The 21,808-nt window shown below is 43.0% G+C and overlaps 1 protein-coding gene and 1 pseudogene across 1 annotated transcript in view; both read left to right on the top strand.

The window, feature by feature from the left end:
* The window catches only part of LOC137624508 (E3 SUMO-protein ligase PIAS2-like), an 80,133-nt gene that overhangs the window by 39,273 nt on the left and 19,052 nt on the right, over positions 1 to 21,808 (top strand). The window contains exons 7-8 of the mRNA XM_068355321.1: positions 12,006 to 12,243; positions 16,135 to 16,376. Of these exons, the coding sequence (XP_068211422.1) occupies positions 12,006 to 12,243; positions 16,135 to 16,376 (480 nt within the window). The remainder of the gene's footprint in view (positions 1 to 12,005; positions 12,244 to 16,134; positions 16,377 to 21,808) is intronic.
* LOC137625120 (5S ribosomal RNA) lies at positions 7,344 to 7,462 on the top strand (annotated as a pseudogene).

Genomic DNA, 21,808 nt, shown 5'->3' with positions numbered 1-21,808 from the left:
ACTACTTTTTGTCGTCTCCGTATTGGTCACACTTGGTTGACACATGAATATCTGCTTACTGGCCAACACCAGTCCTATTGCAACTACTGTTTGGTTCTCTTGACAGTGAGGCATTTGTTGACCGAATGCCCCACTTATAGTAGTGAAAGAAATAGATATGTATTTGAGGCTTGAGGTAAGGATGGCAGGTTCATCCTTGCCAAAATTCTTGGACATGATATGTCCTACCATGCTAGTAGTATTTTTAGCTTTATTTCAGAAGCAGGTCTTCTGAAGGATATTTAACTTTTAAAATAACATCTTTGCTTCTATGTTTTTAATTGATTTTTTTTTTCTTTTTTACAATAAAAGATATCGGCGTCAATGACCTTAGATGTCAGGATGCTAGAAAATCTCAAATCAGTCAATCAGTCAGCCTACTTTCAGAGCTAAAAACTGTTTTAAAGCCTTCGCTACTGTTCTGTTGCCCTGCAACCTACCCCCATCAAACCTCTTGAGAAACCCCTTTGATCGCTAGTATATTAACATTCCCTTGGAGCCAATAATAGTGATAATAATACACTATGATAATAATAGCAAAAATAGTAATAATAATAATAATAATATAATAATAATAATAATAATAATAATAATAATAATAATAATAATAATAATAGTAATGAGAATAATAATAATATTGCAGTAATACAGTGATGATAATAATAAAGCTGTGATAACAATAATAATACATGTAATACAACAGGACAAATAATAATAAGGATGATAATAATAACAATAATAGAAATAAAAATGCAACACTGACAAACTGTGTCATATGCCTATCTTTTGAAATCACAATGATAAACTGTGGCATAGGCCTAATTGTTTGAGATCACCTAACCACAAGTATTTCAATCACTTGCATTTATTTCTTTATTGGTACTGTGTACACATAATGCCTAAGGTTATTATTAGCTTAATAGTTTACACAGAAATTCACACTTACGCATGTTTGTTATTAGTTCGCGTAGTAAAAAGATAATCAAGTAATTATGAAATAAAAATAAGAAAAATGTGGTTTTAGCAGTATAGGTGAAAAAAATAGAAAGACCAACTAAGTTCACAACCCTTTCCAACTTTTCATTGCTGTAATTTTTTATTTTAATTTAAAATAATAAGTGTTAAGCAAACTTACCAAGAATATCTGGTGTGCTGTGCTTGAGTTGAAATGGTTGGTTATTACTGTCTTGAGGGCCCGGCTCTTGGCGACTTGGAACTTAGCTTGTTATCTTCATCTTGAGCCTTTTTGTGCTAATCCTTAAAATGTTCCTTGGAGTATAGTCCAGACTAACCAGGGCACCCAGGGCAGTGGTAAATAGTGTCCTTCCTCTTCTTGAAGTCCTTGGACTAGATACAACATATCTTTTGTTCCCTTGGTTGAAATTAAACCTAAGCATGAACAACGTCAATCTGAGGGATCTTTTTGGGTTTTTGTAACTTCTACTTTGCCTCCTCGAGAATGGCCTTTCCACTAGCACTAAGGTGCAATGATAAACAACATGAAGTCCTTCCTATAAGATTATTATTATTATTAATTGCTAAGCTACAACCCTAGTTGGAAAAGCAGAATTCTATAAGCCCAGGGGCTCCAACAGGGAAAGTAGCCCAGTGAGGAAAGGAAATGAGGAAAAATAAAATGATTTAAGAACAGTAACATTAAAAAAATATCTCCTATATAGACTATGAAAACTTTAACAAAACAAGAGGAAGAGAAATAGGATAGAATAGTGTGGCTGAGTGTACCCTCAAGCAAGGTACACTCCTATTTGTAAACCAGGTAGGAATTCAGCAGTATCTGAAATATAAAATGAATGCCAAGTTTCTTGAACCAGGCAATGGTTTTTTTTTCATAGGCATATGGCTCAGACAGCTGGTCTGCCATGTCAACGCTGCCCATTAGACTTTTTTATCTATGTGCAGTGGTTTATTTTAGAATATAATTTTATCACCGAAGTACATTTTGCACTTTTCAACCATGCTAGCAGTATACAGAGTTGTCAGTACATTGACTTTCTTCTTGTCCATGTACTTGATAATGAGTGTGTTGTCCTTCCTGCCAGAACTTGACTGGTGTCGGGAGAGTTTTTCAGTCATTGTTTTCTTGGATGGTCCTCTGCCAGCTTGTATTATTCCAGTAAGTGAAGTGTCCCTGGTGAGTAAGTAATTAGTTAGACAATAATTGGTATACTAATTATCAGGTATGACATGACGGCCCTTGTCAAGTCAATCCCTCATGACGTGTACTATGATTGTCTCTGAAATAGATAGGGCATCTGCTGCTGTGTCCGTTATTGAGAAACCCTAGTCCTTCCCATAATAGACCTCGAAATTCCACTAGTAACCATTCCAATGTGGATCTGAAGGGCATAAGATATAAAATTTTATTCTGAATCTGGATCTTTTTGTTCGAATGAACTACTTGAACCCCAGCCTTTCATTCCAAAGAATCAGTGATTCATCAACTGCAATATCCTTTCCTGGTGTGAGTAAATTCTGGCTACAAGGGCGCTACATCAGTAAAAGATTCAATACGAGTCTTCGGCTTGTTTTTTCTACTGTCTTAGGGAGCAAACCTCATAAATTTCAGAAGGCAAAGAAATCATTCTTGAGATATTACCTCTGTACAAAAAATCCTGGGGCCCCTACCATTACATCTCATGAGAAATACATATGCATACAAGGAATTTTTTTTACCTCCATTATCTTCAGAAAGCTAGTAAAATTATACATATCAATATGAGTAGCAGGCTTCCATAAAAGACTATTCACTTTCCTCTCATGTTGAGCTTAGGTACTTTGCTGCCTGAGAATTTATTCATTCACAGAGTTTTTCAATTACATACTCATCAAAGAAAAAACAAAAGGCATCACATGGACTGGTGAAATGTGGCGTACCAGTAGAGATCCCATCTTCACCCTCACCAAAACTTAATGGGGTGGCTGGATGCGTCACTAAATGGATCTGACATGAGCAATCAACCTTCATCGATAAAAGGTTCATTATTTTCAAATAACTCGTCATCACTGTTATCATTTAAGTACTGTAACTATCATCACTGTCACTGTAATCCTCGTCTGAGGTAATTGACAAGTACAGTACTCAGAGCCTGATTCAGAAGCACTATCATCACACATCGCACTGAAAAAAAAAATATGTGAAATAACGCAAAAAAAAAAAAATTGAGAAAATTGTTAAGAATTAGAATTCACTTACAAAATTTGAATTGTTCCGTAACCGAAATGCAAACCACGCTATTTACATTGGGTTTACCTTTTAGCGCAGCTGAAACGGCGAGCCATTAGAATTCACTTACAAAATTTGAATTGTTCCGTAACCGAAATACAAACCACGCTATTTACATTGGGTTTACCTTTTAGCGCAGCTGAAACGGCGAGCCATTAGAATTTAACGAGGGTGTATTACCCAAGCGCTAGTTAGCGGGGGGGGGGGGGGGGGGGTAGGGGAGTGGTTGCTAGCTACCCCTCCCCCCTCACACACAGATGAATGCCCACTTTCACTTTTGGCTCGGACTGTGACAGACGTCTCTGTCTTGGTCCTCTCTTGGCAGCCATTGTTTGTTTTGTCTTTACTTAATCGCTTACTTTTCTTTTACTCAATATATATGTAAACATGTTTTCATGTTTGTATATATATTTGAGTATAGAAATCAGTAAGTTTCCTTTTCAGATTTGTGTGTGTAGTGTACGATATCTACGTGGTGTCCTCGGCAGTTTGGCCACCACGGCGTATTTTATGGGTGGCGATCGAGTTTGACTTCGGTCTTTCTCTCTCTCTCTCTCTCTTGAGGTCGTTCACCCTTTTACTACGTGTTACTACGCCCTTGTAGCTTCCTTTCCGTGTGGGGGGGTTGCTACGCCGTACGTTTGTCTCAATTAGTTTATGAATCTAATTATAGTTTTTTTTTTTTTTCAGCTTGTAGAACGATTCCTTTCGGGGTTTTCGTTCTTTCTTTAGTGTTCATTCATTTTTAAATTACATAATTAATTACATAGTTACATAATTATAATTGTTATAATTCTTTTTTGGTTACAGCTCTCCTTCCGTGAGTGTAAGTGGTTGTGAGAGCACGTGCCTGTTGTGTAATTCTTGTTTCCTTTCCCACGGGATTCCTCTTCGGAGCCTTCCCGGGGGAATGAATGTGTACTAATGATTTTTGTTTTATTTTTTTTAGTTACCGATCTAGTTCGTTTCTGTAATATGGCAATGGTGTGAGCTGTCTTGTTGAGGCCTGGGGATTCGGCTGTTGCTGCCTCCCCCATTGTATTTTCGTCAGGGCGTGTCTCCTTCTACTGGAAGTACTCCTGTGACGACGGAGAGCTCTCCAGTTTATTTTAGAACTCTCAGGAGGCTTGCCTCCTTGGGCGGGTAACTTTCCTTCCGAGGGAAGTTTTTCCTGTCCAGGCTTGAGTTTTTCCCCTTTGGGGGGTTCTTCTCTTGCCTTTTTTTCGTGCGACTATGCTCTTGGTGCTGAGCGGTCACACCTGCAGTTTCGCTCAAGGGGCTGGGCAACTGCAGAAGCTCCTCTTCGGAGGATTGCTCCTTTTAGGTCACTGGCTGACTAGTCTTTTCTACGAAGTGTTTCTCTTTCGTTCGCGAGAGAGTACACTCATAGAGACTCCTCTTCGGAGGATTCTTCTGCTGCTGTTGCTGTTGGCCTCCCTCGCCGTAAGGCCCACTGTCCGCCTCGTCGTAAGGGCCTCTCATCTCCCTAAAAGGGTGCTAAGAGGCGCCTTTTTGAATCTCCGTTTGCAGTCTACAACTCCTTTTTCTTGATCTTCCGCCTTGGTGCAGATGGACAGCAGTCTGATCTCGTCTTCCGACGGGCAACGGTCTTCCCGACGGACATCAGTCTCCCGGCGGACAGACAACGGTCTTCCGACGGACATCAGTCTCCCGACGGACAACGATACTTTCGGGGCAAAGGGTTGCCTCCCACGGGGGTTCTTCCCTTGCGTGTCAGGGTTCCCCTGCGCGCCCTTCTGCTGTGTTCTCTCCTGCTCCTGCTCAGTGTTAGCGCACAGGCTCTCTCATGATGATCATCCCTGATGTTTCTGTTGGTTCCTGTTACTCGCCCTGTGCGCCCACGTACGCCCTCGCAATCTAGAACTTCGGTTCAGGTCTGGGTCAAAGACTCTTCTTCTATGCGCAGGCTTCCACGCGTTGCCTTCTGCTCGTCAGCGATCACCTGTCTCTCGGCGATCTCCGGATCACCTGCGTGTGTTACAGCCAACGTTCTCCAACACTTCTGAAGGAATATGGTTCGCCAGCTACTAGCTCACCTGCGCATGCTGCTCGCCATCGCGCGATCGCCCACCTGCGGATGCTGCTCGCCATCGCACGATCGCCCACCTGCGGATGCTGCTCGCCATCGCGCGACCGCACACCTGCAGATGCTGCTCGCCATCGCGCGACCGCCCACCTGCGGATGCTGCTCGCCATCGCGCGACCGCCCACCTGCGCATGCTGCTCGCCATCGCGCGACCGCCCACCTGCGCATGCTGCTCGCCATTGCGCGATCGTTCACCTGCGCGTGCTGCTCGCCATCGCTCGCCAACGCATCGACATGCCACAACGCGCCATCGCCAACCTGCGCGTTAGCGCTCACCAGCTCACCACCGATCGCCTGTTGATCCATATCGCCAGCGGTCTTCCTCGCCCACGCGGCAGCGCGTTTCCTCGCCATCGGGCTAACGCTTGCGTTTGCCGCCTCGGACTCGCGCTCATTCACCTGCCCACCCTCGCGACCGCTCGCCTGCGGCGCGCCCGCGTGACCGTTCGCCTGCGCGCCCGCGCGATCGCTTGCCTGTGTGCCCGCGCAATCATTCGTCTGCACGCCCACACGCCCACGTGCCTGCACGTCTACGCTCGTGCGCGTCCGCGCCCATGCTCTCCAATGTTCGCCCGCGCGCGAACCAACAGTATTCCATCGCGCGGACGGACGGTGTTCCGTCGCGCGAACCGACGGTGTTCCGTCGTGCGAACCGACGGTGTTCCGTCGCGCGAACCGACGGTGTTCCGTCGCGCGAACCGACGGTGTTCCGTCGCGCGAACCGACGGTGTTCCGTCGCGCGAACCGACGGTGTTCCGTCGCGCGAACCGACGGTGTTCCGTCGCGCGAACCGACGGTGTTCCGTCGCGCGAACCGACGGTGTTCCGTCGCTCGAACGTACAGTGTTTCTTTGCACAAATGTCTGCTTAATTCTTGCAGTATCCATTGCTCGTGTATGGGTTATTGCTCGCCGACCACCAGCTCTCGCCCTTCCTACCACACCCGCCCTCCTTCTGCGCTCCTTCCCTCACCTTCGTTTGCGTTCCTGCGTAACCGTTTTCACTCCTCCAAGGCGCTTTCTTCCAGACTCTGCAGGGCTCCAGCGCCCTTTTCTTTCAACCACGTCGGCCTAAGTTATCGGCTACGACAACTGGGACAAGGTGTCCAATTGCAGTTTCCTCCTGTCAGGAACAGATGGCACGGGAGGCTCCCCCGGGGGGGCATAGTCCTAAAAGGAGCGGCAGAGTTCACGAACTCTAGGATTGCAGGTTTCTCGCTGGGAGGATGCTTAAGGTTACTCATCCGAATGACAGCTTCCCGATGCCCATTCCCGCACAATCTCTGTGATCAGCCAAGGATATCGCGCCTGCCGTCTCTGTCAGCGAATTCAGTGTCTCTGAACCACTATGCCATAGCGTCGGCAAGAGTTGCCCGGTTGGGCAGAATGATCCATACCTTAGGCGAAGGTCCTCCATAGGATCATCGATGGTTTCACCCCCGGCCTCTTCAGTCGATCCTTTCTTGTAGGGAAGGATCTGAGAGGGGAGTTCTGTAGTTGACCTCTCAGCCCTGATCAAGTTTGTTGAACAAACTTCGGCCTGCGTAGAACAGCAGAATCAATCAGACTGGTAACGAGGCGACAGGACTCCTTAAATCCTGGTTCGGAAGGACGGGTACTTTCAGTTTCCATTCCATCCATCTTCCAGGGAGCTCGTGGAATTCAGCCTAGACTGCAAGTATTCCTGCTTATGATGCAGTGTGGCTATCCCGCCGTGGCATAGCAGGTTTTTTTCCCATGAGAACTCTCCCTGCTTTCCTCATGGCCGCTCAGGTGCAGGCTTCCGCCTCCTCTGCTTTTTGGAGGGCTGGTCAACTCCGGTAGGCTCGGGTTCAACCTTCTTCAGCGCCGGGACAAGCTTCCGGATGCTTACCATGAGTTTGGGTTCATGGTACTTTGCTTGGAGCCTTCTCTTCTTCTGCCTCAACATCTGGAGTATCAGGCCATGATATTGAGTCAACGGCCTTACCACGTTGGAAACCCCGCTTCTCGTCCGTCCAGCGAGGTTAAGCAACGTCGGTTCTGGTCGGTACTTGGATGGGTGACCACCTGGGGACGCCAGATTCTGTTGCCACATCCTCCGAGCCTTCCTTTCATTGACTGTGGCAAGACTGAGGAGAGTCGCAGTACCTGTTCTCAGTCAAGCAGAGCTTTCAGCCCTACCTTGGAACGTTTCCTAGTTCTCCTTTCCTCATTGACCCGTCTATAGTCCGAACAGTCGCCTCAGGATAAGTTCCATGTGGGGCGGTCCAAGTTCCGGTGGTTTCAGGCAACGTTTAACCGGACTCCCTGGCCCCTATGGGACCAGCGGAACTATTAGACCTGCAATGGGTGTTGACCTATGGAACCTCTTGATGGTAATGGATATTCTCATCCTTTCCCCACATTCTTGATGTGGTTCTCGGACTCGTCAAAGGAAAGGGGGGGGGGGGGGGGGCGCATGTTCCGGTCCAGGCCTATGGTCAAGACCTGAAGGATACCTCTCCATCATTCAGGCAGGCTTAGGGGCCTTAGTCTGGCCCCTCTACAGATCCTACAGCTCCTGCCGAGTCGCCCCGTGCGCGTCGACTTCATGATTCTGGCGTGTTCTAACCAGCAGGGGACGCTTTTTCACACCTTCACATCTTGCAGTAGAGATACCGGGATGATTGAGATTATCTCAATACCACCATCGGCTCTCTCATTCCAGGCAGAGGAATGTTCTCTCCGACTATCTGAGCTGAGCCTCGTAGAAAGAGTGTACCTGGGGGTCTTTGACCTTGAGTAACCAGCAAGTCCTGGTCTGGGGGACCTGATCGCGACAGCTTGGAACTTCAAGCTTCCGCTGTTCTTCCCCCCAGTCTCAGACCCCGAGACTCTGGCAAGATGCATTCCGGTGATGGTGGGACAACTTCGACGCCTGCGTCTTCCCTCCTTTTTTTCTCATTTTTGTCTGTGGACAATGGGTCTCAACAAGACCAGGTTGTCTGTCAACCTTTCAATGGGAGAGCTCCACTGGGACTATGCGCAGAACGGTTTCTGGACCCTCTGCTTCTCCTGACGGAACTCCCGGGAGAGCTTCTCCCACGGCGCAGACTACTCAAACAACCACACTGCAACATCTCTCCCGAACCGGGGCGTCGCTTCGGCTTCATGCCTGGAGACACTACGCCTCCTCCTCAAGAAGAGACAACCCGCTACAGTCGCGGTACGGAGGTCACGTCATCTGCGATAGTCATCTGCAGGGGTCTTCCAGGCAAAGTGAAGAGTCTTCAGTGGTTGGTGCCGTGGGAGATATACAGTACCTCTTCCCTTGAGGCCTCTTCTCCAGCAATAACGGTTTTATTGCCTTTCGGTGGGAGGAAACTCCTTTCCGCTCTCAGCAATGAAGCCTGTCGCTCAGCCTTTCCCTGACCTTCAGGCTTAAAGGAATAACTTTTTCTTGCCCGCTGGATCTTCCCTCGCTCATGCGAAGCTACGATCGTCCCTGTCCTAGTCGGAGGAAGACCTCCAACTTGGAGCATGGCTCGGACTTTTAGTCCTTCAAGAGATCTTCTCAAGACCCTTTACGATAGTCCTCGGATTGTATTCCGCCTTGGGTCTCCTGCTCACTCTGGCCACGGCCAGTGTGTAAGCAATCTTCTTGGTCTCGTACGACTCCGCCCTTTCTAAGGAAGAGGGGAAGGCAACATTCAGGTTCGCTCCTGAGTTGTTGGCTAGACTCAGAATCTGGGGGTCCCGGCCCTTTGGTCCAATTCCTTCAAGATTTCGAGTCTCCATTCTGTATCTGATGTCCCAAGACCTCTTTCTTGCCAGTAAAGGAATCGAGAGGTTAGCTTTGTGAACAGCTGCTGTTTGTCCTCAATTGCACCCGATTTGGGAGCACAAGGAGGACACGGGGAGAGTCACCAGTATACCTCTTCAGCCCGGACTCAAGGACATTCATCTCGACCTGTCTCCAGACCCTCCCCGTCATGTCGCCCTACAGCACGATGTTGGATACATCGCAACATCCCTCGCCTTCGAGTAATACTAATCTGTGACGCAGGTGCTACAAGCTGGAGTCTGGAAGCGTCTAATGACCTTCGCAGCCCGCTTCCTGCAGGGCGTGACCCACAGGAGTCTTGCTACGTTTTCTATCGCTCTGTGGTGGCTACCAAACAGCTGGTCTAACCTCAGGCTCCTTTTTGGACAGGTAGCAGAAGGTTGAGGGCATTATCAGGTTTTAGTCTGCATGAACGAAAGAAGTATGTCTAGCCCTTATTTCTTTCTTCATCATCCCCTCTACGGGGAAGCAGCATCCTGGTCTCTGCATAGCTGACCTCGAACCTCTGCAGGTAAACCATGCTTCCTTGTGTTCCGAGTATTGAGTCAATACTGTCGCGTCCCCCATACCCTGACGAGGTGGTATTGGGAACGTCCTAACCCAGAGTTCCTTGGAACTCCAGGTCAACTGCCTAGGACGGGTCACACTTCTTCCTTCACACACAAGCTTATGTAGGCCGCACGGTTCCTTGCGGAGCAAGGAACTTGTGAGGTGCAGGGACTTCTTTTCTCGAGTGCGACTCACTTGGATCCTGAGTCCGCGGGTAAAGCCAAAGCCAGTATGGCTGGGGACTTTCCACCCTACCTAATGGGTAAGTCACCCAATGTAAATAGCGTGGTTTGTATTTCGGTTACGGAACAAATGACAAATTCGAAGATAATTTGTATTTTTCCTAACCATACAAACCTTAGCTATTTACACATATTTGCCCGCCAGCCCTGTCCCCCAAGACAAGTCCTACCTCTAAGTGAAAGTGAGCATTCATCTGTGTGTGTGTGAGGCGGGGGGGTAGCTAGCTACCACTCCCCTACCCCCCCGCTAACTAGCGCGGGGGTAATACACCCTCGTTAAATTCTAATGGCTCACCATTTCAGCTGCGCTAAAAGGTAAACCCAATGTAAATAGCTAAGGTTTGTATGGTTAGGAAAAATACAAATTATCTTCGAATTTGTCATTTTACTTAAAAAACTATGTAATTACTATCTCTTTAATCCTCATCCTATCTATCTGGCAAATACTCAGACTCTGAGTCAGAAGCAATATCATCACCCATGCTCAAAAATAAAATGACTTGAAATAGGTTAAAAAAAGTTTATGCTCACCCACCTCCCCACTGACTAGTGGTGTCAGGAGGGTGGGGAATAGTTTTTACTTTTAAGGCTGGAACAACAAAGGAACTGTACTTTACAAGCCTCAGTGATTGTCATTAACCACTAGATTGTCTCTACTGTCCTTTACTTTAGGCATGTTTATTGAAAGGAAACAAAATGGGAGTTTTTTTAATTTTATGAGAAAGTGTTGTTAAAATGGAGCTTCCAGGGAGAAGCAATACTTTATGAACATCAGGTGAGTAGAGATATAACAAATTTGACTCTTAAAATGTCCCATTTTATTCTAGTTTATAAAGTAAGTCATGAAACAGAAATGGCAAAGATTGTGTAAATTATATTGGTGGTAAAATTATTCATGATACTACTGAATATATAGAAATTACATCATACAATTGTTTTCTACTTCTTCTAAAGTATAGCATTGCCATCAAAGGAAACTCATTTTGATAGAGTGAACAAATAAAAATTATGCTTTTCTAGCTAATAGGGATCAAAAGCTCATATAAACTTTAAATTTTTTCTTGAGCAATAATACGTAAAGGTAATTTTATTTGGTCATTATTCTGTACATACATATTCTTAAGTAATCTTTGATAATTTCTCAAAATTCTGCTGTAGGCCATAGTACAAGTCCTTTAGGGTAACCCTTTTAGGATATAACATGGCTTAGTAGGTTTTTAGGTTTTTGTTAGAATTGATGTGTTGATTAACGACTTTATTATCACTCAACACTATACCATTACCTTTGCCAAAATTGAAGATATTGCAAAGGATATGTGTTCGCTCCTATTGTTGTTTATTTATTTGCTTGTGAGCAACTTTACACAAAAACTACTGTACCAATTTTGGCTAAACTTGGTAGTCATGTTGGGTATGACCCAAGTATGAATCTCTAACATTTTAGATAAAGCACATAAAAGTACAAGTACACAGCAGTGCTTTGAAAATAATTGTGGTGTTAAGTAGATGGTAAATATTTTGTTAGTTCATTTTTTGTATAGGAAAAGCATCATGAAAAAACTACTGAATGAATTTCAATGTATCTTGGGGGACATGGGGGGTATGGCCTGAGGACAAATGCATTAGATTTTGAAAAAAAATACATTTGAAGTACAAGTACACAGTGGAGTTTAGAACAAAATAAGACTGCTTTGCATGGTAAAGGGCACCTTTATTTCAGAGCTGTATTATATATGTAAAGTTTGAGGTTTTTATTTATGAAACAAAATATTGGAAGTTTTGTTTACATTTTATTTGAGTTGTTTATAAGTAGACATATTGACAGTGTTTGAAATTTATAAAACTTTGCTATGTATTTCTGCACTTTCAAAGATACTACAGCACTATATTATTCTTTACTTACTTTACTAAGTTTAATGTCACTGGACAAAAATGCCATAGTATCCAATATGTCCATAGTCAGTATGGTTATTTTAATTTAGGTAACTTTTTGTATTTATTAATTTTTGTTTTTACATCAGTTAAGAAAAAATTGCAAGATGACCAAGCAGATGACGGTATTGCTGCCGCAACTCTCCAGTTCTCGTTACTTTGTCCCTTGAGCCGATTACGCATCAAATTACCTTGCCGAGCATCCACATGTACACATCTTCAGTGTTTTGACGCTGCAACTTACCTCAAGTTAAATGAATGTAAACCAAAGTGGTCATGTCCTGTGTGCTATCAACCTGCACTTTACAAGAACTTGGTGATCGATGGGTAAATATTAAATAAGATTCCATAGTATCATGTATATTAAAAGTATAATTAATTTTAATTCATAGGTAGATAAACTGTGGCTTTGGTCTTCCTTATCAGTGAATGAGAATAACAGTTTAAACATTAAAATAAGCCAAGTCAAGGTTGCCATTGGTCTAGTTTACCCCAGATGATTCAGTTTATATTGAAATAAAGTAATCTTTTAATTTGATAAGGGGTCTGTTACTAACAGTGCATGTTAGGCCAGAAATAGCATGAAACATTTAACCTTGTTTTTTAATCGGGTCATATTTGGTAGAAACCAAGTTTATTCTAGTGCCTTGATATGATTTATAATAGCTTCAGTTATACCTTATCTTCTGTGAGAAATGAGCATACAATATCCATTGATCCCAGCTAAAAACAGCTGTTCTTATTTTTGAAGTCAGTCTGTTGCTCCAAATGCTATGCCGGTGTCTCTCCAAGAAATCTCTATAACTAGTACCATGAACCTCAACTGGAATTTGTCACAGATGACCATAGGTTATGTTTAGATCTCTCGAGGTGTGGGGTTTCTTTAGAATGTCCTCGGTCAAAGACATGATTGTTCGTCACTTACACAAACCAAAGCTATTTATAGGGGATATTACTTTCGGTGAAGCTGAAAGACGGGCCATAAGACTTTGAGCGAGGGTTAACCACCTACACCTTAGTTACTGAAAGGGATGGGGATAAGTCTGTAAAATCCGCTCACCTACATACCTGGGCTGAGCAACTGCTTCTGCTTTGGCTTGGTGGAGAACGGATGTTACCGCTCTCATCCTTTGATTTGCTGTCGTTGACTTAATTGCTTTTTAAGATTTTTCTTTTCAGCATGTTTGTGTTTTCTCCTTGACCGTCCTTATGCTGACTTGTCCAGGACCTGAGGGCTGCATCTACAGGACTTTCATGTCCTCTGTTGAGACTGACACGCATTTTTTGTGTCCGTCCGGACGAGGGCGGTGTTGTGATTAGGACAACATCTGCCCTGGATATCGGGGGTGGTCTGCCTACCAGTGGGAGAGGTTTGGGCGCCAGTGCAGAAGGAGTCAGAGAGATTTTTTGCCTTTGGGGTCTTCCTCGAAGTCGGAGAAACCTAGGGCTTCTTCCTTGACCCCATGATCTCTTCCTGAAGCTCCTGCTTGATCAATCTTGAATGTTCGAGTAGAAGCGTAGACCGGCTAACACCAGGTCAACCTCGTGGTTCGAGGGACAGGACTGTTTCCCTTAGAGAAGCAGTTCTATCCCTCCCCTCTAGCAGAGCCTTCTCTTTCTCTGATGTATTGCAGGTTTGGCTGTTGTTGGGTATAACGGGTCCCGTCGAAGGAGGTGTTGCTGAGAGGAAGCGTACACCGGCTTCCTTGGAGGTGGAGCCCTTCTCACCGTCGAGTGTGGTTCAGTGTGACCCAGAATGTCTTCTATCTTTACCCTTGAAGGGTCTTGCCCCTCTCCTTCGTCTGATGCTATTGCCAAAGATTTCCCTCCCCCCTATGTTGAGCAGACTCTTATGGTAGGGGTGGAGCAAAGTCTAAGGCAGGTCTCTCCTGTGTGTGGGCATCTTTCTCGTCCAAGAGTGAGGTTCCCCCCAAAGACCCTGTTCCAGAGAACTTCCAGACGCCAACGAGCCTGCAGAGGAACCCTGCTGCCACCGACAAGCTCCCAGAGAGGGTAGTCCTCCTCGACGCTCTAGATGTTCTCCTTCTCCTTCAGTCAGGAGATGTGTCTTCAGTTCCTCTAAGGATCGACGATCTTCTCCCTCGCCCGTCAGACATTCACTTTCGGTGTTTTGTCATTTGTCAGCTGCTTATCACTTATCACCCTGTGACAGTCCCTTGTCACCCTGAGATCGTCATTCTTCATCTGGAGATCCTCACTCTTCACCTCACAACTATCACTCCTTGCCTCATCTTTTGCTATCGCAAGATCGTCATCGGCAGTCTCACTGTCAGCCAGTGCCTACTTGTTGTTTGCCAGCCTTGCGGTATTCCCTAGTCGCTTGTCACTGCCTGGCTGCTCGTCACTCGCCTACTGTTCATGGTTCACCAGCTCGTCGTTAGCTAGTTCACAGGCATTCACCCTCAGGTCGTTCGCAGACCTCTCAGCTCTCGCCTCCTCGCTGTTCGCCAGCTCCTCGTCATTGGCTAACTCATTGTTCGCCAGCTCCTCGTTGTTCACCTGGATCCCCTGCTTAGCCTATTTGCCTTTTGCCCTGCAGGAACTAAATTGTCTGCCAAACCGCGATTCGTCTCTCTCCATCTTCTAAGCCTCACAGGTCAGCTTATGATCACTGCTCGCCAGTTCAAGATGTTTGAGAAAAGCTTGATTGTTGCAGAGACGACACCTTTCGTGCTTCCCTTGAGAGTTTTCCTCTACCAAGTCAGCTATCTCCGTTCTGTGAAGAGGAGCCTCCTGTTAACTAGGGAGACTCGTTCTCCCAGGGCTAGGCCAGCTCTTACAGTTTCAAGTTCCAGAGCCTCCCTACCCGAGGAGTCTCTTCATTCCCACGGGAACCAGCCACCTCCTGAGGATCTCCACCAAGGTGGACTTTCAGTCCCATTCCCTTCCAAGAGGGAACCTTTGAAAGTCCAGCAACCTTCCACTTCTAGATTTCCTTGCTCAATTAAGCCTGAGCTAGATGCCATGCTGAAGTCAATTTTATCAGGTAACTGTCCTAATTCCTAAACCTAGACCTCCAGCACCCAGCCTTCCGAGGGATCATCCGGCTGATTCTGTGTCAAGGCAGTGCAGTCAATTACCAGCACGCCAAGGATTCCTCTGGAGAGGTCAGTTCCCCCTCCTACAGCCTCCCCTCAGTCTGACCCCAGATGTATATCAGCTGGGCCATCCCAACTTAGGCCCCCTTCCTCTAAGATGATTATATCACATCTCAAGAGGAAGCGAGGAGCAGGTGGGTCTGGTGCAGAAGGCCAATAGGTACAGTTCACATTGGTCAAGATGATGAAGCAGGAGAGGAGGATGGCACATTCAACTCCTCCTCCTGCGGGATACTTTACATTGTCGCCTAAGCCGAGGTTTTCAGTCGCATCTCCTCCATGGAGGTGGTTCCCCCAGAACTACACCCAGTTTTGAAGAAGCCATCCCACTTGGATATAGTTCCCTCATTAAGAAAGGGAGGAACACCCCAAACCTTTACACACACACACACACACACACACACACGCGCTCTCTCTCTCTCTCTCTCTCTCTCTCTCTCTCTCTCTCTCTCTCTCTCTCTCTCTCTCTCTCTCTCTCTCTCTCTGTGTGTGTGTGTGTGTGTGTGTGTTGTACTGTTATTTAGGGTAAAATAATGGTTTGAAATAAAACATATTTCTGGAAAATTAATCAATAATCACTTCACGATGAATAAAAATATTTTTTCAAAGGAAAAGTCCATGAAAATGCCATGCTTTTTGGTTTATTTAGAGTAAAATACAATAGATTAAAAAGCAACCTTTTTGAATTTTGTTTTGTAATCGGCAGTAAAACAAATAAACATGGAAATGTATATCATGAAATAAGTGTGCATGTATATCTGATAGTGACAAATATCATATACAGCTATTGAGGGAGGATCAGATGCCTGGAAGTGTAAGGGTTAAAGGGAAGCTCTGTCTTTGATGATCTCTATGCAGACAAGTCATTGATATTTTGTGAACGGGCATATCCTGGTTACATCCAACATCTGCATGTTAATTATGAGGTGAAATTGTTAATAGTAGATATGCACCTGGGATCATTGCAGGCTGTAATATGTTGATAGAGGATTAATGAATTTGTATGAAAAAACTGTATTGTAAAAACAATGTGTTTGGTAATTTTGGTTATTTTAATTTAATTTTATTTCATTTGTGACCTATGTTTATATTTATAAAGGTACTTCAAGAAGGTAATTGATGACAACATACAAGCAGACAAAATTGAGTTACAACCTGATGGCACTTGGACCCTTGTAGATGCTGCAGCAAGGAAGAAGCCATCAAATGGTGTAGAGAAAGTCACCGAAAATTCTAGCAAAGATAAATCTACAGACCCTGCAGACAAAACAGTGACTTTGGATAGTGATGATGATGCTCCTGTGGTGGAAACATCAAGAAAAGAGAACAGAGCTAATACAGGTAAATTATCTCAATTTTTAAAGCATGTCGCATTCAACATTAGCAACCAAAAAAATATAGATCTAGTGAAATTTTGCATAGTATTGAAATATGAACTCATATCTCATTAAGTGAAAACTTTTAATTGTCAACATGAGTCTTTTCTTAACAGGTTGGCTTCTTTCTAGCTTGTGTTCCAAACTGTTTGAACTTCTCAATTTTTAATTATTTTTCATCTTTTTGACAATTGTGTTATTTCCTAATGAACAAAGTTTTCTGTGTTTAACTGGAATATTTTTGAGGTTTTATTTTGCCATAACAGAATTATGTTTTGAAGAAATAACTTTAGTTTTATAAAGTTATTATTATTACATCATTAGAACCGCATATCCTGAATAACAAGTTGGCAAGAAGCGAGCTGAATTGTAGACACACACACTGAGGTGGAAGCTCATTCTGGACCAAAAAAAGTTGAAGGCAACCTATGTAAGCCTTCACAGATGAAAGTATTGTATTCTTATGATTGGGTTGTTAGAAAAAAGTTGAGTCAGCCTCAAGAATACACAAACTCCATGGAAAGTTAACTAGCCTCAAGTGATATCAAGAGAAAAATAAAAGATAACTACCTGACTTAATCAAAGTTAGAGATATTATATCACTTGATACAAAGACTTCGGTAGAGGAACAAATCGGACTGCTTCTCTTAAGGCTAAGTTGGTGATTAAATACACTGGTTGCATAAACTTGATTAGGGAAGGTCTATCATCCTGCTAGAGAACACAGAGGACATTTATGTTGAAAATCTAGTTACTTTAGTTGATTGAAGGATGCCTTGTTGAAACAGATTACAAGAGAGGAAGTGAGGAGAGCATTAGGTGAAACAAGACTAGGAAAAGCATCTGGTATGGATGGTGTGAGAGCCGAGATGTTGAAGGAAGGGGGTGTGACTGTACTTGAATGGTTGGTGAGATTGTTTAATATGTGTTTTGTGTTGTCAATAGTACCAGGAGATTGGGTTTGTTTGTGCTTTGTACCACTATATAAGGGTAAGGGAGATGTGCATGACTATTGTAATTTAAGGGGTATTAGTTTGTTGAGTGTAGTTGGAAAAGTGTATGGTGAGTACTGATTAATAGGATTAAGGATGAAACAGAGAATGCATATCTTAGAAGTACAGGGTGGTTTTAGAAGAGGTAGGAGTTGTATGAATCAGATTTTTACAGTTAAGCAGATATGCGAGAAATATTTAGCAAAAGGTAAGGAGGTGTACGTTGCGTTTATGGATCTGGAGAAAGCGTATGATAGAGTTGATAGGGAAGCAATTGGGAATGTGATGAGGTGATATGGAGTTGGTGGAAAGTTGTTGCAAGCAGTGAAAAGTTTCTACAAAGGTAGTAAAGCATGTGTTAGGAAATGAAGTGAGCGATTGGTTTGAGTGGGACCGAGACAGGGATGTGTGATGTTGCCGTGGTTGTTTAACTTGTATGTTGATGGAGTGGTGAGAGAGGTGAATGTTTGAGTGCTTGGACGAGGATTGAAACTGGTAGACTAGAATGACCATGAATGGGAGGTAAATCAGTTGTTGTTTGCGGATGATACTGTACTGGTTGCAGACTCGGAAAAGAAGCTTTGACGATTAGTGACAGAATTTGGAAGGGTGTGTGAGAGAAGGAAGGAGTTAATGTGGGTAAGAGTGAGGGTATGAGATGTTCGGGAAGGGAAGGTGGTGCGAGGTTGAATGTCATGTTGAATGGAGAGTTACTTGACGAGGTGGATCAGTTTATGTACTTAGGGTCTGTTGTTGCAGCAAATGGAGGAGTGGAAGCTGATGTACGTCAGAGAGTGAATGAAGGATGCAAAGTGTTAGGGGCAGTTAAGGGAGTAGTAAAAAATAGAGGGTTGGGCATGAATGTAAAGAGAGTTCTGTATGAGAAAGTGATTGTACCAACTGTGATGTATGGATCGGAGTTGTGGGGAATGAAAGTGACGGAGAGACAGAAATTGAATGTGTTTGAGATGAAGTGTCTAAGGAGTATGGCTGGTGTATCTCGAGTAGATAGGGTTAGGAACGAAGTAGTGAGGGTGAGAGTATCTCTCTCTCGAGTAAGAGTAGCGCAGAGGATGAGGCAATTTGAAAAGCTTCAAGATATGCTATTAGAGCATAATATGCAAAAAATAAACCACATTCCAACAAGAAAGGACAATGTCCTAGCTTTAGTATTTGTGAATGAGGTGAATTATGTTAAAGAAATAATAGTGTATACCATGGGAATTTCAGACCACAATGTCATAGAAATAATGGTCCATTCCAAAACAAGTGATCGCAGAGATAATCAAGGCACAAAACGATGGGAAGGATATGGAAAATATGATTTTTACAGTAAGAAGATAAAATGGTCAGAAATAAATGAAGAAGGGAAAAATGTATTCGTAAGTGATAATATAAAGGTTAATACGGATACACTGTACAAAATACTGGAGAAAATTGTTGAAAAATATGTACCGGAAAAAAACAATAAACATCAGACATGCATACCAAGAGACAGAAGGATCTTATTTCAGAAAATTAGAAAGTGGAAGAAAAATCTTGCAAAAGAAAAAAAAATGTGTGGAAAATGATGGAAATGAAATTTAAGATAGAAAATACAGAACAATAGATTATACAATTGGAAGAAAGTGAAAAAAAGGGACTTAGAAGAAAGGAAACTTCAAAATATATATATAAAAAAAAAAAGCCCAAAGCACTTCACTCCTATGCAAAAAAGATGAATAAAGGGAGATTAGAAATAGGCCTTCTAAGAATTGAAGGATGGTTAATGAATAAAAAAAAGGAAATATGCAACATATTAGCAGAAAAATATAAAAGTGAGCACACACCAAGAATTGCGAATGAGAATAATGAAACAGAAATGAGAGAAAAAATGTTGAATATCTAACGGATATAGATGTTAATGAAGCAGATATTGTGCAAGCTATAAGCGAAATTAAAAATGGATGGGCGACCAGACCAGATGGAGTTCCAGCGATTTTGTTAAAAAAACTGTACACACTATTGCGAAGCCGCTTGCAATACTATGATATAAATGGCATTCGTTTATTTCAAAGTTCTAAGAAATTAAGAACAACATTGGTAATAACAAAATCATCATATAATCAACTTGGTAAGATAGCTGTCGATGCAAAAATTTACCTATACACAGATGTGTAAATGTGTTCGTTTCTTCGTTATGATCAGAGATAAACGTAAACAAAACAATGGCTGACGTTTTTTTATTGTTCTTTTTGGCATGTTTAGGAAACGCTTGATATAAAATCTCCTTTATTTTGATAATTTTGGATTTTCAATGATACAACAAATGCTACTTTATAGTGGTGGTTTTGTTATTCACCAGTTGTCTTATACAAAAGAAATTTGTCCGTATTTTAGGTTGTGTTATAACGGGAAATATACGGTGTTTGCATCCATCCTGGTTGTAATTTTAACCTTTTTTTCAAGTTATTAGAACTTTGAAGCATATTAAATGTTTGATTTATTTACAAGAACAATTTGATATTATAAAAAAATACAGTAGAGTACATAGAAAGTACTGTATTGGAAATGGGTAGTATACATGTTAGAATAGGCAAGTTGCTGGTTGCCATGGCCCTAATGGAATTATTTATGTTAGTGGAGTGTTTTGAAATATGCAATTTTCCGTTTTTGCGAGGCCATTGATCGACCAAATTCTCGCATAATTCGGGACCCTACTATACCTATTTAATGGCCAGTGCCTCTTTGTCTAACACCAAATAACGGGTTTCCGGGCCCTTTAACGCTCATAAAGCGAACGCTACTGGGCAGAAAATTCCGTCGTCATCCGGCTGTTCTATTACTCCCCCAATGGTAACATCGCTAGCATCGCATGTCACATAGAACTCAAGATCAAATTTAGGAAAGACTAAAAAACCATCTTCAGACAAAGCTTGTTTCAACTTTTGAAATGCATCTTCATGTTCTCGACTCCGTTCAAAATTCTCCGTTCTTCTAAGTTTATCTACATACGTACATACTGTATACCAAAGGCACTTCCCCCAATTTTGGGGGTAGCCGACATCAACAAGAACAAAACAAAAAAGGGGACCTCTACTCTCTACGTTCCTCCAGCCTAACCAGTTTATCTAAGGGTTGCAAAATTTTTCCAAAGTCTTCAATAAATCGTCTGTAATAAAAGGCTAACCCCAAAAATGAACTAACTTGCTTAGGGGTTTAAGGTCGGGGATAAGTTCGATTCACTTCTATCTTATCTACCATCGGGCTTATGCCCTTGTTAATTAATATGTGACCTAGAAATTGAACCTCTGGCTGAAACAGCTGACACTTTGCTAGGTTGACCTTCAAATTATGACATCTCAAAGCTTCGAGAACTTTAACAAAATTAGCCTTATGTTCTTCTACAGTATTACCTAAAATTATTATATCATCAAGATAGATTAATACTGCATTTCCGACCAATCCAGAAAATACACTCATCATTACGCGTGAAAAATGCGCGGGTGCGTTCCTAAACCCAAATGGCAAGGTATTAAAGGAATATAATGAGTCGCCAGCAACAAATGCAGTTTTCTCTCTACTCTTGGGATCGAGTGCTATTTGGTGATACCCAGATCTAAGATCTAACGTCGAAAAGAATGTGTTATTCCTGACTTTACATAAAATTTCTTCTATTGATAGCAAAGAAAATAAATCGCCTTTCGTTACGCTATTCAATTTACGGTAATCTTCACGTATGCATAAAGCGCCAGACTTTTTCTTTACGACTACGATAGGAGATCGCCAGGGGGAATCAGAGACCGAGATTATTCCATTCTGTTTCATCTCTGCTAACTGTATTTACTTCAGTGTGATATGCAAAATGTACCCTATAGGGATACATTACGACTGGCGAACTGTCTCCCGTATCTATGTTGAAAGACGTAATGTCACAATAACCCGGAGGTTCTTCCTCTAATACAAATACATCTTGATATTCTTCAAAAGCTGAGCAACATAAAAATGAAACTGAGCAGGTGTTAAACTATATCCCAAATCTTTCAAGGCGCATGCGCGATCTGATGAGGTACTTTGCTGAAAGGGCGTTAAACACTAAATCAACATTCATTTCAACCCACGCAATTAATGTATTCTCTCTAAGTAACACTGGTACTGATGCAATATTATGGAATAATACTCTTATTTTCCCTTCCTTGATCTGCACTATTGAGTCCTGCAACAAGTTATCTTCAAAGTCTACATAAGACATAAGTACGCCAACCCCTTCCTTTAATTCTTTGTTACACACGTCAAGTTCTATCACCATGGCAACACAAGGGTCTATACAAAGTTCTTGGGAAAGTCGAAGGTCCCACTTATCAGTGACGTTAACAACAGGTTCTATTACGGGTGTTACTGATGCAACTGTCCCTACTATGGGTAG

Source organism: Palaemon carinicauda, chromosome 31, assembly GCF_036898095.1.
Source record: "Palaemon carinicauda isolate YSFRI2023 chromosome 31, ASM3689809v2, whole genome shotgun sequence".
In the NCBI taxonomy this organism is placed as follows: Eukaryota; Metazoa; Arthropoda; class Malacostraca; order Decapoda; family Palaemonidae; genus Palaemon; species Palaemon carinicauda.
The sequence above is the reverse complement of the archived record's forward strand: the minus strand, read 5'-3'. Positions and strand labels throughout refer to the sequence as shown.